The sequence below is a fragment of the Kryptolebias marmoratus genome, linkage group LG20 (genome assembly GCF_001649575.2).
Source record: "Kryptolebias marmoratus isolate JLee-2015 linkage group LG20, ASM164957v2, whole genome shotgun sequence".
Taxonomy (NCBI): domain Eukaryota; kingdom Metazoa; phylum Chordata; class Actinopteri; order Cyprinodontiformes; family Rivulidae; genus Kryptolebias; species Kryptolebias marmoratus.
The window spans coordinates 5016730-5031333 of NC_051449.1; the positions used below are offsets into that span (position 1 = coordinate 5016730).

A 14604-nucleotide genomic window follows, 5' to 3' on the forward strand; every position below is an offset into this window, starting at 1 on the left:
ACGCAGCGTAAATGTTTATGTAGGATCCCTTTTTCAGCGCGTGCGAAATTGAAACAGCGAGCAAAGTAAGTACAAGTGAGCGCTTTACCCGAGTCTTCGGAGACACGAACCCTCCCCAAACACAGCAGCTGTCACCGGAGGGACGAGGAAATCCCGACGCGGGGCTCGTCCGGGTGTAAAGGACCGGACACCTGTAAGCGCTCGCTGTGGTAACTCACCTACACCGACACTGAGCGAGCTAACCCCGCCCCTGCTGTCTGGGAAGCCGACCCCGTGGTACTCCTTCTAACGCCCACGATAACGACTCGGCCCATACAGACACAGCGACACCTGCTGGCGGCAGTTTATAAAATGGCGCTGGGAAGCGTTAGATAATGGTCACATGACCACTAGGCGGCCACGGCAGGTTCTATGGCAGGCCGTTGTACCATATAATCAAACTATACAGGATTAGAAGCGTTTGTTTTTCTTTTTAGCTAATTCTGTGATTTCCACAACGAAATAGTGTCTGTTCTTAATTCGGCGCTTCTTAAAGGCCTAAACATCAAATTTATTTGGCCATGTTTTTTTGTCTCCAAAGACATCTCCTGGTTTCTTTAACATTTTACCAACGCTATGCAACAGTAAATGATGAAATCCACACATTTGTGACAAAAATAATGATGTCTGAACTCTAACCCCTTGTGTAAAGGGTTCAGTCTCAAAGCAATAACCTTGTTACTCTTTTCCCAGTTTTACTTCAGTTGCCTATTTCCAGCTAAAACAAATGTTGCTGGCATCCAATCAAAATGAAAACTGAATTTTTTTTTTTTCAAAAGTAGAGTTTCTGTTTACACATTTGACATCATGCCATCAAACTTTTCTCATAACTTTGCTGAAAACAACTGAAATGGGTCAAGCTGACATATGTATAGAAGCTTAAGTTAACAGAGAAACATCAACAAATATAAGTGTTTGGATAGAAACCAGAAATTAAATCATAAATAAATAACTAATAAACTTATTTGTCAGGACTCAGCCAACTGCAAGGCTTAGGAGCGTTGTGTTTGACAGTCTTCTCCATCGCCATCACTGGCCAAGTGATTTATTAGGACATTTTTATTTCTTCAATTTACCACCCATCTAAATCAGCACATTCTTCTCTGTCCTCTCTTTGATGCTAAAGACAACAAGAATACTGCCATAAATTTCTCTGATAATGTAAGCTTGCTGGTCTAAGTTCAGTTAGCTCAGGTAGTCCAATACCTACATCTATGGAGTATTAAGTGAAAACCATTGCTGCTGTACAGAACAACAAAATCAATATACTCTGTGTTCTTTATCATTCACATTCTCCTTTGTTTCATTTATACATCCTTTAAAGTTGTGTGTAGTACTTATCAGTAGTCAATATCTTACTTGCAGTGGACAGCAGTTAGTGAATTCTCCGTTTGGAGAATCAGAGAGAAATTCTCACACCCAAAACATTTCTAGCAATTTGAACAGAAGCTATACTAATTAGTCTTACACCCAGTCAGTTTTTTACATTGTCACTATTTTCTATTAACCAAACAAAGTCTGTATTTCAACATGCAATTGCATGCACTGGAGCTGCTAAAAGGATTTTCCTGAAAATTTGCTGTAGTTTGTAGATTTCCAAAAATCTAGAATGTAAAAAAAACAGCTAACCAATTTCTGTGGAGTTACTGGGATATGAGTCTGATCACACAGAGAAAGAATTGTTGGTGAGACCAGTGGTTCCCAAACTTTTCAGCTTCTGACCCACAAAAAAAGTCTGCAGAGACTCGCAACCCTGACTGTCACTGGTCAAAGTGTATAAATGTTGCTGAGTCATTTAAAGAAGGCTATAATGATGATACAAACAGTCTCAGCAGTTGTTATATTTTCATTCATTTATAACTTCTGTGCTGTATATTTTATAACAGTTATCAAAACATTTGCTATTAGCAATCAAATAATTTTTGAAAATCCTCTTAAGGCTCCTCTTTTGTTGTTTCGTGACCCACTGTTGGGTCCCAACTCCAACTTTGGGAACCGCTGGTTATATTAGACGACAAAAAACTCCCGTCAAACTCAACTCATTAGCAGTAAAATATTTTAGCAGCAACAGTGTATGCATCTAGCGTAGAAACAAACAGTATTTGCTTAAGAAAATAGAAGCGGTGAGGTATAAAACCACTTAATAGCTGTAAGCCATTAGATTAAATCCCTGAGAAGAAAATCTCCCTTATTTTCCAAACTGACATCACTCGGGCTGCTGTCTAATGCAGGTAAGATATTGACTGCTCACATAAGAACCGAGACATTCCATGAAAAAATATTTAGACCAAACAACCTGTTCTGCATTTTAATATTACACAAAGAACTTTGTTCGACCCAGTGTAGGTGTTACAGTCAGATTTATTCAACCATGTATGTTTCATATAAACAAGTGTGCACATAGGGAAGACCTCGTCGTTAAGGTCTCAATACTAAACCAAACGTCTACCTGAGATTCAGTTCAGTTCACCAAGTCACGTGTTTTTTCACAGAACGATGTAGAGAAACAAATCTAGACTATTTCATTTTCTGTGGCATACGTTAATGCTACCGTACAACATGTTAGACAGCAGTTCTCAGTGACAGTTTTGGTAATTTTACAAGCTACAACGTTTGCCCTACTGTCGTACAAAAGAAAACCAAAAACTCATCAGATCAGTTTTTTTCTCTTTTTTACAAATCTTTACTAAAACTCCTTTGAAGTCTTAAGTATTGCTCTTGCTACATTGGAAAAATAGAAAAGTCACATCTGAATATTGATCAGTGGTTGTTGTTTTAATATATAAAGAGTGTCGCTCTGGAGTGCTCATGGCTATATTTCAATAGTCCTTAGCTGTGTACTCTTTGTGTTTCCTTTCTTGACCGGCTACTCATCACTAATGGCAGAAAAAAGAAGAACAAGACCACAAAGAGTTTAAGGAGGCTCATGAGATTAAAAAAGAAAGAAAAGTCTAGGATTCTGTAGAAGTGCTGGGTGTCACCAGAGCGTCCTCTCCCTGAGCTTCTTCTTCTCTTGCTGCTGTTGCATCCATTTCTGCTTCCTGTCCTGTGGCCACTAAAGAGGTGTGCGTGTCTGGTGCTTCGAAGGACTCGCCCCCCAGGTCAGTTAGTTTGATGTAGCCCTTGCTGTTGGAGCGCTCCAGGCGGGGGCAGCTGAAACGTCTCGCTCTGTCACCTTGACGACTCCCAGACACCGACAGGCTGCAGCGGCGTGCGAGCCTCGGCTGATCCGTGAAGGAGTTCAGTGACACGTTTGAACCCATCGCCGTGGCAACGGGCCCGGGAGGAAACAGCTGTGTGTGAGGCACCTCCTGCGGGTGAACTGTCTCTGTGGTTCTGTCCTCCTGACTCAGATGGGGGGGCGGGGAGTCCATCATCGTCGCTGACCCTTTATGCTTCCCATCGATCTCGATGGTGTGCCCGCTGCTGGCGTGTCCTTCCTCACTAATGTTTTCAGCAGCAGCCTCAATCACAACCTCTTCCTCCGAGCGTCCTTCTGCCTCCGCCCTCTCTGACTCCTCCACCTCACAGTTGTTGAGTTTGATCACAGGGAGGGTGAATGCGTTCACCGAGGAGGTGACGATGGAAGTGGTCTCCCACTGTCGGGGTTGGGGCGCCTGCTCACCGCTATTGCTGTAGTTTTTGTAGATGCTGTAGACGGTGTCTGTGAAGGACTGGACGTCTCTGGACCAGCTGCGTGGCCTGCTCACCAACGAAGAGCGTCTGAACACCTCCTCTGTATCCGACTCCCCTTTCACATTGAGTCCAGTAGAAGGCCAGGAGCTGCGGGTGACCGACCCGCTCGCTGGGAACGAAGCTGACGGGCCCTCAACACTCCTCGACTGGGTGTAGTTGACCAGGCCGTTCAGAGGAGAGTACTCCTTCGACCGCATGCTGTGCAGATCAATCACCGTGGAGTAGATATCTCTCAGGTTGATGATTTTAGTTTTCTTGTCTCGGTTTTCATGGAGGACGGCATTGGCACAGATGAAGAGAAAAATGCCAATTCCCATCACCAGCGGTCCGAACACTTTCAGATTGTCTGAGTACAGATAATTATCCAGGAAGTCACAGAGGATGCCACAGTGAGAAGAGGGCTCGGTGGCGCTGCTGTTAGAATGGCTCTGGTTGAACTCATTTGTTGGGCTGGAAGGAGACTTATCGTGGGTCAAGTTAGGGGAGGCAGATGGACTTCTGGAGTAGCTCATCCTGCTGTTGTGAAAGGCTCCATTTCTGCGGCGCTCCTGGTACTTGTGCTGATTCTGACTGGGCCAGTAGCCCAGGACGGCCATGGAAATCCCGACCATCAGAATAATGACGCCAATGGCAGCCACCAAACCGGCCGGGGAGCAGAGATTGAGCTTCCCTTTCACAATGACCACATCGTTCTTCTTCTTTTTCTTGGATTTCCGCTTCCTCTTGTTTTCTGCTCGATTTTTGGAGCGGAGCGAATCCTGCCGCCTGTTCATGCGCAGCAGGCCACCTGTGGCTATCATGGTGGCGACTGGACAGCAGGCTCGTCACTCAGTCTGTGAAAACATAAAACAGAGAAAAGGATGTTCACAGTGAGCAAAAGTCTAGTTTCCAGCCACACTAAACTGCTGCTATTTAATTTAAATGGAAAAAAAAATGTGAAAAAAATTTTCCAAGGCTAAAATCTACAAAAACTCAGTTGAACTCAAGCAATCCTCTTTGTGGATAACAATTTTTTAAAACTAAAAGCAAAGTTGCACCAATCTTCTCCTCAGTAAAGTGTCTGTTTATTATTGTTTAGGCTTTTAAATCCCACAGACCATGTGCCATTACTACATCACATCCCTGTGCTGCAAAGCCAAGCTTACCTTTTCACATGCCAACTGTTACGACTCAGTTACTACCTAACTTGGCGACACAAAAAGCATGACAGCAGCAGGCTGGCTTCAACCCACCCATATGGCCTCAGTCCATTCAGAAATTGCACCAGATTGGCCTGAAGGCATCTCAATCCCAGCTTGTAAAGTGTATTGTGAAAATGACTCATGGCTTGAAACTGAATTACAAGCCACAAAGTCACTAGATCCACACTGGACAAGTTTTGTGCTGTAACTGGATTTGTTAAAAATGTGATTGGTGATAGTGCTCCTTGCAGCCTGAATCCCAACCTAAAGTGAAGGCCTGAAACCAAGATTTTCATATTTTTGGGAGCTCGTATTTTGCTGTATTCATTACCCACTGCATAAAACCTGGATATGAAACTGAAGTCAGTAGCCAGTTTGCTTTAAGCAAAGAATGAAAACAAAAAAATCCACCTGCTTCCGTTTTACCTTTTAAGCTAAGATCCCAAAGTTGTACTTTAAAAAGATGCTGTTTTAAATGAAGTGACATGCTGAGTTATTATTCTTCAGCTTGGGGTAGTAACTGTATTTTGTTAGCTCTGGGTACAGACAGGCTTCATGTTTACAGCAGTGTTAGGCTGATGGCTGACAGGCATCTAAATGAAGATCTTCGTGTTACGATGATCCTGTGATGTCTTCATCCATTACTGCGGACATTGTCACACGTCAGCCTGGTACACATCACAGAGCAGTTCACAGCAGCACCAATGGCTAATTCACAAAACTCATCTATTTACTTATTCTGCAATGGAGACACATACAGTGTACACAACCGCTAAACTGTAATAACATTTTTTCCTTTAATAGTATTAATAAAGAATTTTGTAGTAAATAATCAAAAATGAACAAATGAGTGGTTCTACAATGAATAATTACTTGATTGGTTATTAAATATCTTTAAATCAGTCACACTGATCATGTTATTTAATCTAATTAATCTAAATCAGCTTGTATAGAACACAAAACCACACATCACACTGATTGATACTTGACTTTGAATCATAATTCCATCAGATCCATAATCTAAAAACATGTTTTTTACATTGCATTACGGTTTGCTTATTATTATGGATAATTTACCAGGCAAAAACTTTTTATGTTCTTTTAGATTTTACCTTTTCTAGTCATTTTTGCATTTTGGCAGCATGTGGTTAGCACTGTTGCCTCACAGCAAGAAGGTCCTGGGGACTTCCTGGGTGGAGTTTGCGTGTTCTCCTCGTGTTTGCGTGGGTTTTCTCCGGGCACGCCGGTTTCCTCCCACAGTCTAAAAACATGCATGTTAGGCTGCCTTCAGGCCCAGGCCTCCCTTGTAAAAGAGATCTGTGATCTCAATGGGACTTGCCTGGTTAAATAAAGGTTAATAAATAAATAAATTTCCGCGCCTATCAAAACGAGAATTAATAACACATTTCAAATGAATCTTATCACAGAACTGTAAGAATAATAGTAAAAACTTTGTCAGTAATGGTAAAATGGTAGTGAAATGATCAGTATAATGTATGAAGTGTTTTACTAGTATTATGTTTAATAAGCATATTAGGAGTAACTAAAGAAAGATTTTAAAACCACAAACCTAAAGTAATGATTTATAACTCTATGAACACACTGTATGGTTCTTCAGTTTACTAGAAAAACAAAATGATTTAAAATGGATTGTTTTGACAAGTGGTCACTTGAGAAACTTGTTAGTATTACTGTATACATCACTGTTTGCAAAGTATAAAACAGCAAAAAGCTCCTTGTGCTGGTCACCAGCTGGATCAAAGGTAATTATAAAGAACATATGAAGTAAGTTGCCAGTGTGAGTAACAGATATATTTATAATTTTAAATTTTAATACAAATAAATGAATGAAAGTAGGCATTCTTTGATTCAGTGCATGCCAGAGTTCTCAACAAAGATCTGGTAAATTAGTTGTGGTGGCCACATTGAATTGGGTTGACTCCAAAAGTTAAAGATTACTTTATATATCTCTCCACTGGTTATATAGAGATATTTTGCTAACAGACAGACAGATAAATAGAGATGATTGCATGATTGCCCACCTTTCAGGAAGGCTGGCGATACCTATTATACATTCTGAGTTGAAAACCTTGAAACTTCTGGTCTGTTTTTTAATCTATAAGCTTGTATAGTCCTCCATTAAAAATAATCAAACTGGTTATTAATTAATACCTGAACAAATCATTAACTTAGTTTATTTCTTGTTCCTCTGTTCCCTGGTTAGTGCGCCATATTTTATCATTAACAATTAGTTATCTGCTTTCTTTCTCTCTTGTTTATTATTACCATTACAAATATGTTACAGAGAGGCAGATGCATATATCTTTCTCTTCTTCTATCAATTAACACATACGGAACAAACTCAAAAGGATCCCGAACAGGTCAAGATGATATATAAAAGCATTTTGCAGACAGGTGCAACGAAACAGTTGAATAAAATCTAAATCGAGGTGTATAAATGACTCTGAAGGTGCCAGCCAAAGTCTGTTAATTTTGGAAACTATATAAAATAGCAGCTGACTCAGTCCCACCTACAGAAACACCAGTAGAGAAGAAGAAATAGGAATGTATAAGCTGCCTTCATCATCGACGTCAAATAAAAAACACTATCAGTCATTTCTGATAGCCTCAAAACAGCAACAATATATTTACTGTCTTTAACGATGGCTGGGTATAAAAAGGATGAAAATAAATCAAAATGAGCTGAAAAATCTGACGTAGTTTAATGCAGACTCATTTAAAAAAGGAATATGTCGAATTTTGCAAACATGAGTTTGAGAATTTTGCTAAAAAGGACTGTGTGCAGATATTTCTTGCTCTGTATTGGAGATTATGCAACAGGTAGAATGTGACATTGCCTTTTTGCAGTTACCTGTTTAAAAGTAGAAGTTATAATAGTACACAGTGGACATGTAGAAATAAAAAGATGCAAAAAAAAAAAACCCAACAAAAAAACAAGGACAAATACCCAAGCTGACAGCAGAGAACAGGAAGTGCCAGTTATCTTGCTGTGTGTTGGTGCGATATCAGCCGATGACAGCGTAATGTGTCCAGACAGGAAGCCAGCAGGCATGTTCTCTCCACCTCTCTGTGGCTTCTTTTCTCGTCTCGACTCTCTTTTTCTCGCACCAATCCTCCCTTCAGACCCTCTCCTTACTGCTTCCGAATCCATCAACCAGTGCAGCTTTCAGACGACGGCACCTTTCACCATCAGCACATCACGAAACTCAACTGTTAACTCATCATTTACACTCCATGAAGAGACTCTTACGTTTGCCTTTATAAATAAATATCTATGATTAATCAAAACAATCAGTCACAAAGATTGTACTACCACTTATATAATTAAAGGCCTCCTTAAAGGAATACCTAAAACTATAATCATTTTATGCTAAGAAGTGCGAGGGTTATAACCATTTTGGTCAAACCTTGTACAGGACGTTATGAGTGATCTCATGCATCTCACATGATGTGTTAGCGCTCAGAGTTTGTGTTGAGGATGACTCTCAGCTAATACCACACCAACCTTTAGCCCAATATGTGTAAAACTGACTGAGTTATTGGCATCTTTGTGTTGGCAAAGGTTGATAAGCTGTGATTGGCAAGTTGACTTAAAATGCTGGGGAATTGTAGACATATTAAAAAAATACTTTCTTTGAAATCCATCCAGTGTTTCATGAGATATTTTGAACCAAATAAACACAGTTGCCTCAAAGAGTTAATGGCAAAGTTTTATACACAGATCCCATGCAACCTATTAGTGTTGCATGTTTGGGATGACTCTCAGCTACTATCACACCAAATCTGAGCTCATTATCTATAAAACTGTCTGATTTATTGCCTATTTTGTGTTTGATAAGTTTGCTTCGCTGTGGTGGCCATCATAAATGGGGTTGACTCTAAAAGTTAATCATTTGTAAATGCACATCCAGTGACTAGGTTATGAGAGTTTCATTCAAATTCGTCCTGCTGTTCATGAGTAATTGATAAGAAGTTGCTGCAGGTGTTGCTTTCCATGCAAAAAGCGACGATAATGAAGGCCTTGAAATCTTATTTTTTTTATGACTGAGGTGATTTGCAGTCGTTTTCATCCAGAATGTGGAACACAGAGTTCTGCACCTGAGCTTCAGCAAACACTCAGCTGCGGTTTATAGCGACTTTCGCTGTTATTTAACATCCAATAAGCGTCCAAAGAGGCGAGAAGCGCGTCAGCCGCACAGGCGTGGGCGGACCTGTGTCCACGTTTGGAGAGGAGAAGGGCATCGGGAGGCAGAGGTGGGAATGTCTCTGTCTGCGGTGCTGAACAGGAAGCTGGCCGCTCCTCGGTTCGTCTGGCAGGACGCAGAGCTCCTGGGAGGCTTTGGGAACGCTCAGTCGGTCCAAATCTGCGGGGGCGCAATTTATTTTTCTTCCTATTTTGCGCAACGTTGCACGAGTAACCGTCTGTTGACATTAACGGCGCATCTGTTTCCCTTCTGTTGGTTTAAAATAAATAAATAAATAAAACCCACCGTGAAGTAAATAGCGTGAGGTGCTGTAGAGCTCGAGGTGAAAATGTCCAGAGCCAACAAGGCGACAAAGACAAACACTGTGGGGGTTTGCAAGGTTGAAGACAAATGACAAACATCCATATCTCCCTCTGTCACGGCCTGACGAAGCCCCTGCTTTCATAACCTCAGCGCTCTGGCTCCCACCGACTACTACCTCCGTTTATTGTTGCTCCACAACTTAATAAATCCCAGGTTAGAACGGAAGCATAGCTATTTAATAAAAAAAGGTTGAAGGGATTTTATTTACGTGCATCCAATATTTGCGCGACAAATCGACATGCCTTCATTATAAATTGACTTAAAGATCCAGTCCAAATAATCTGGGGAATAAAAGTAAAGCGAATGAAGCGCGCAGAGTTGCTCGTACACAACGCCCTTCTGACATGAGAATTCCTATGTGTCCAAAACACAAAACTAAAGCAGCCTGGCAACATCGAAAGACTTCCAGAGCCTCTCTCCAGCTCGACACGAAACAGCCAGAGCCGTGTGTTAAAACAGACCTGGAGGTAGAGGCGGAACAGGAGCTTAAAAGGAGGGGAAAAACCAAAAAAAAAAAAACAAAAAAAACAAAGGCATAAAAAGGATTGAAGTGTGCGTCTCTTACCAGAAAATGTGGCTGGTCTGTCTTCATGGCGCGCTCCTGGTTCGGCTCGGGCTCGTCGTGGTGCGCCGCTCCGGTGCCAAGGATGGAAGAGCGGCTTCCAGCTGAACGTGGAGTCACAATGGAGCCGGCAAGGGCGGGCTGAGCGCTTTTCTATTGGTGCTTATTACTGGGCAACGTGAAAAAAACGAGAGGTGTTATCATACTGTATATGAAGTGCTCCAAATAGATTTTTTTAAAACTCTAAATTACAGTCATAAAAGGGGTAAAATTGACTCCAAAGTGGAAAAGGGTTTATGTACTTGAGTAACTGGTCATCATCAGTGTGAGCACCTCTATTAAAAGCAAAGGTTTTGGCAGTTTGCTGCTGTGGAGCATGCAGGTGTGAGTTAACTCAATGCCAAGGCGGTAAGACATCAGCAGTGACCTTAGAGAAGCAACTGTTGCTGCCCATCAATCTGGAAAGGCATGAGGCCATTTCCAAATAATCTTCCCAGCAGTTGACGTTCTCACTACAAGATCAAATCAAGCGAAGCTCAGAGAAATTGAAATTTGGCTCCATCTGAAGCCAGAAACACACCGGGAACGGCAGCATCGTTGGAAGCTTGTCACTTAACACTAAAATATATAAGATGCGTCAAGCTGAAGGCTTGTGTAGTAATAGCTTTAAAATATTAGCTTAATACTTTTTTCTTTTCTGACCATAACAGCCTACCTCTTAAGCAAGGGATCACCTTTTTCCCCCTTTGTTTTTATTAATTAATGACAGGATTTTGGGTCATACATCTTTGGACATTTCTCAACTTCAGAAATGTATATTTTCTGTTCAATTTTTAAACTTTTGATATAAAACGATACAACAGCTAAACAAAAGAGGTAGCACTGTTCATAAAATAATAAAAGAAGAGCTGCTACAGGAACCTGGTTTTCCAGGAGGGGAATGAATTCCCATAACATCTGGGGATCGATGATGACTGAAAGCTGAAGAGTGTCAACAAATATTGCTGGTCACCGCGGCACAGAGCGTCAGCCACTGCCAGTGTGGGGCTCAAAACTGAAAACCCTCATTGAGTCAATCGTGATATTTTCTGTAGACTAAAGTATTCCAGAGTCAGAAGTGAGGCTATAAGTCCAACAGCTAAAGCTTGGACCAAAATGGGTCATCCAACAGGACAATGATCCCAAACACAGCAGCTAATCTACAACAGAAAGGCTAAAAAAGAAACACAAAGTCAAAATTCCGACCTCATCCTGACTGGAATGCTGCGGCGCGACCTTGTTAGAGCTGTGCAGAAACGAATGTCTGCAAATCTCAATGATCTGAAACAATGTTTAAAAGAAAGAGTGGGCCAAAATCCCCCCACAACTATGTAAAAAACAGATAAATTCATACAGAAAAGCACCACAGAGTTATCACTGCCAAAGGTGGTTTTATAAGCTGTTGAATGATGGAATGCCCTTAATTTTTTCCACACAGCTTTTCCATGTTGGCTTCATTTTTGTTTAATAAATAATGTTTTGTTTTTTTTTTACACTTGAGGTTAGATTTAAAGAGGGTGTCCTTTTATTGTTCCATGACTGTATGTGTAAAAGCAAAAGGTTTTCTGTTTAATCCGTGGCTTCTGCGTAATATCTTGGGAATCTTTGATGATAAATTGCAAGATGAGGCTGTTGTTTCCATATACATACTTCTAAAAATATATTCAAAAACACAATGCATGTATAAATTATCGAACATTGGGAGAAAAGTTATACCCTGTGAAGCTGAGATCCTAAAAGCACATTTAAGTACCCCACATTCATCAACTTGTACACAACGATCCTTCGTCTTCCTTACATTCCCCTCCAGGGTTACATTGCTGTAATTGCTTGTGTCCCGTGTCCCTGTGTTTAGGTAAATGAAATATGACAGAGTCCAGATGTGCTTCAGTTATGCGAGTATAAAAAACAGAGGCAGCAGCTATACAAGGGGTAGGGAAAACATGCACAGCAAAGCTGATGCTCCAGAGAGTTCACCGCGAATTTATGACCCAGAAATGGGTTTTGTTTATGGCATAAATTAGTGAAAGGAGCGGAGGAAACTTCAGCCCGCACGCCACAGCCAGAGTCAAAGTATACACTGACACAAGAAATAATCCAAAGGGTTTTAAAGCGCCATCTTTAATCCTTGATGTTAACCAATACAAAACAGCTCTGGAGCAGCTTTCAGTAAGCTCACGCAGTTCGGAAAGATACAGTGACACACTAAAAAATAAAAAAGTCTGCAGCTTCTGTCAGAGACTTACAGTCTTAAAATGCAGTTACAGCAAACAAATGTGCCAAAAATACGAGGTCTAAAATATCATGGCAATAAAGGCGGCAGCTGTGATTATAATATGAATTAAGTTTTGCAGACATAAAATAAAATCCAAGATATAAGCTTGACTGAACACACCGGCTGGTGGATTATTTGGAAGTGCTCATCAGTCTGCCCAAGCATTCTGTTATTTTAATGGTTATAAGCAGCTCAGAGCCAATGATGTTATGTTATGTTGCTTTTTTCACAATAACACACCATTTAAAAGTAATTTTCAGCACAAACGCAGAAAAATTACATACCATAGATATCAGTCCCTCAGTGATATTTCATCTTTAAGAGCTCACCAATAACCATAATAATAAGTGAAGACATATTTCCACATAAAGTACAAAATACTAAGTCTTATTAGGTTGTTAAAAGGATCATCATTATTTTAAGATAAGTTATGAGAAATAATGTCTTACTTGTCGTAGATAGCTCTTTGAACAACCTCAGTTTGGAGAAAGAAAGTTTAATCCTGACCAAAATGATTAACTAAAATTTGACATAATTCAGGGTTTGTCTTAGTAGTGGAACCGAAACAAAAAGGTAAGCGATTTTATTTACAGGTGTAAATGTGTAAACACAGGGAAGAGCGGCCAGGATGATCTGAAATGGCAAGGAGGGGGAGCAAGGTAAGTCTCGGGTACAGGTTCGATCTTGTTCGTGGAATGAGGTAATGAATAATTGTTCTTTTCTTACAGGTTCGATGAGAGAAGAGGCATGGAGGTGAAGACGTGTCCACCAGAGATGGTCCAGTAGGACGAGAAGGAGGATCCAGAATCCAAACGACAGGTAAGTTCACAGGTAAGTGCAACCGTAGTTCCAGACAAGCAGGTATTTACAAATGCAAGTCCCATAAGGCGTGATGCTCCAGCAAAGACCTGGAACCAGCAACAGGCTTAAACACAGGTGCGTTCATCAGGGTGATTGGTTGCAGCTGCGAAGGGAGAGTTCTCAGCACCGCCAGCAGGGCGGGAACAGAAAACTCAGGATCCTTACAATATTGGGAGTTAAGATTAGTTCAAGATTTATAAAAATCATTTTTAAGATTCTTTCAGCTAGTTGAAGAATCCAAAATCACATGAAGCAGAAAGGGAATTTATTGACAAATATTTTTATATTAAGAGATTAAGGAATAAGTTATGAATGACGCATTTCAGGTAAACTTTATGACAAAAAGGTGATTGGAATGATGCATGATAAGGTTGATGTTCAGATACCAAAACAAGAATTAAAATGACCTCTGGTTGAATTAATAATAAGGTGAGAGACATGTTAATGAGGTTTAATCCAAATACAAAAGAAAAAACAAAACAAAACAGTACTGTCACGACAATAAATCTGATCATTACCAACCCAAAAATAATTCTAAAATTATCTTATGGACACACTTTAGCATAACCACATAGAAAGGAAAGTTCTGACTGGGTTAAAGAAAGTTTCTGACTGTTTAGTTGAGTGAGGAACGTCTGAATCACAGCTCAAAGTCAGATCTTCCATAGATCATCAAACTACAGCTCTGATTTGGGATAAAACTTCCTCTAAAGGGTCTTTTGGTAACAGTGGCAAATGTGTTTTGGGACAAAAACCGGGCGACAACTGGTCTAATTATCCAATTTATCACAATAATAATAATTTGGGCTGCAGAGAAATATTGAGGTTATTGATTTGAAGCATGTAACCTAGATTGCACCCTCCTGGATAAACTGGAAAAGAAAAAGTTTTTCAGACTTTCTAACTTGCCCTAATGACTTTACCCTCACACAGTTAATCATTTATTATCACGACATCCCCAGGTAATTAAACTTATCTCAGGCAAAGTGATGAATTAGGCGAGTTTCACTGTAATAAAGAAAGAAAAAAAGTGGAATATGTGTAAAACAGAGAAAATTAAAGGTCTAGCATTCCTTGAAGGAACTATATAGCACCTTAAATGCTAAAGTTTTAAACTAAGATGCATCTTATGTTGAAAACGGTTGTCATTACAGCCATTTTGGTCAACTAGCTGTCTTCGCCATTTTGAATTTAGTTGACTTAAGAGTTAATGAGTGTTGAACATTTGATGAGAGTTTCATTATGTTCTGTTCAGAGGTTCACGAGTTATTTTGCTAACTGACAGACAAATGAACCCACACACAGAAACGAGCAAAAACATTATTGCTGCTTTAATAAAAAGAAGCTTAGCTTTCATTATTC

The 14604-nt window shown here is 40.3% G+C and overlaps 2 protein-coding genes across 2 annotated transcripts in view; both read right to left on the reverse strand.

The window, feature by feature from the left end:
• The window catches only part of epb41l3b (erythrocyte membrane protein band 4.1-like 3b), a 49944-nt gene extending 49690 nt beyond the window's left edge, over positions 1-254 (reverse strand). The window contains exon 1 of the mRNA XM_025004837.2: positions 89-254. The gene's annotated coding sequence lies outside the window, so the exon portion shown is untranslated. The remainder of the gene's footprint in view (positions 1-88) is intronic.
• A 2128-nt stretch (positions 255-2382) lies between these two features.
• Positions 2383-13278, reverse strand: LOC108232817 (transmembrane protein 200C). Its single transcript, XM_017410863.3, has 3 exons — positions 13108-13278; positions 10071-10236; positions 2383-4568 (listed from the first exon to the last, which is right to left on the reverse strand). The coding sequence occupies exon 3, from the start codon at positions 4533-4535 to the stop codon at positions 2991-2993; it is 1545 nt and encodes a 514-aa protein (XP_017266352.1). The 5' UTR covers positions 4536-4568; positions 10071-10236; positions 13108-13278; the 3' UTR covers positions 2383-2990.
• Between the last annotated feature and the right edge of the window lie 1326 nt (positions 13279-14604).

Coding starts and splice junctions, on each gene's coding strand:
- LOC108232817 (XM_017410863.3), bottom strand. CDS start 4,535: ATGATAGCCACAGGTGGCCTGCTGCGCATGAACAGGCGGCAGGATTCG.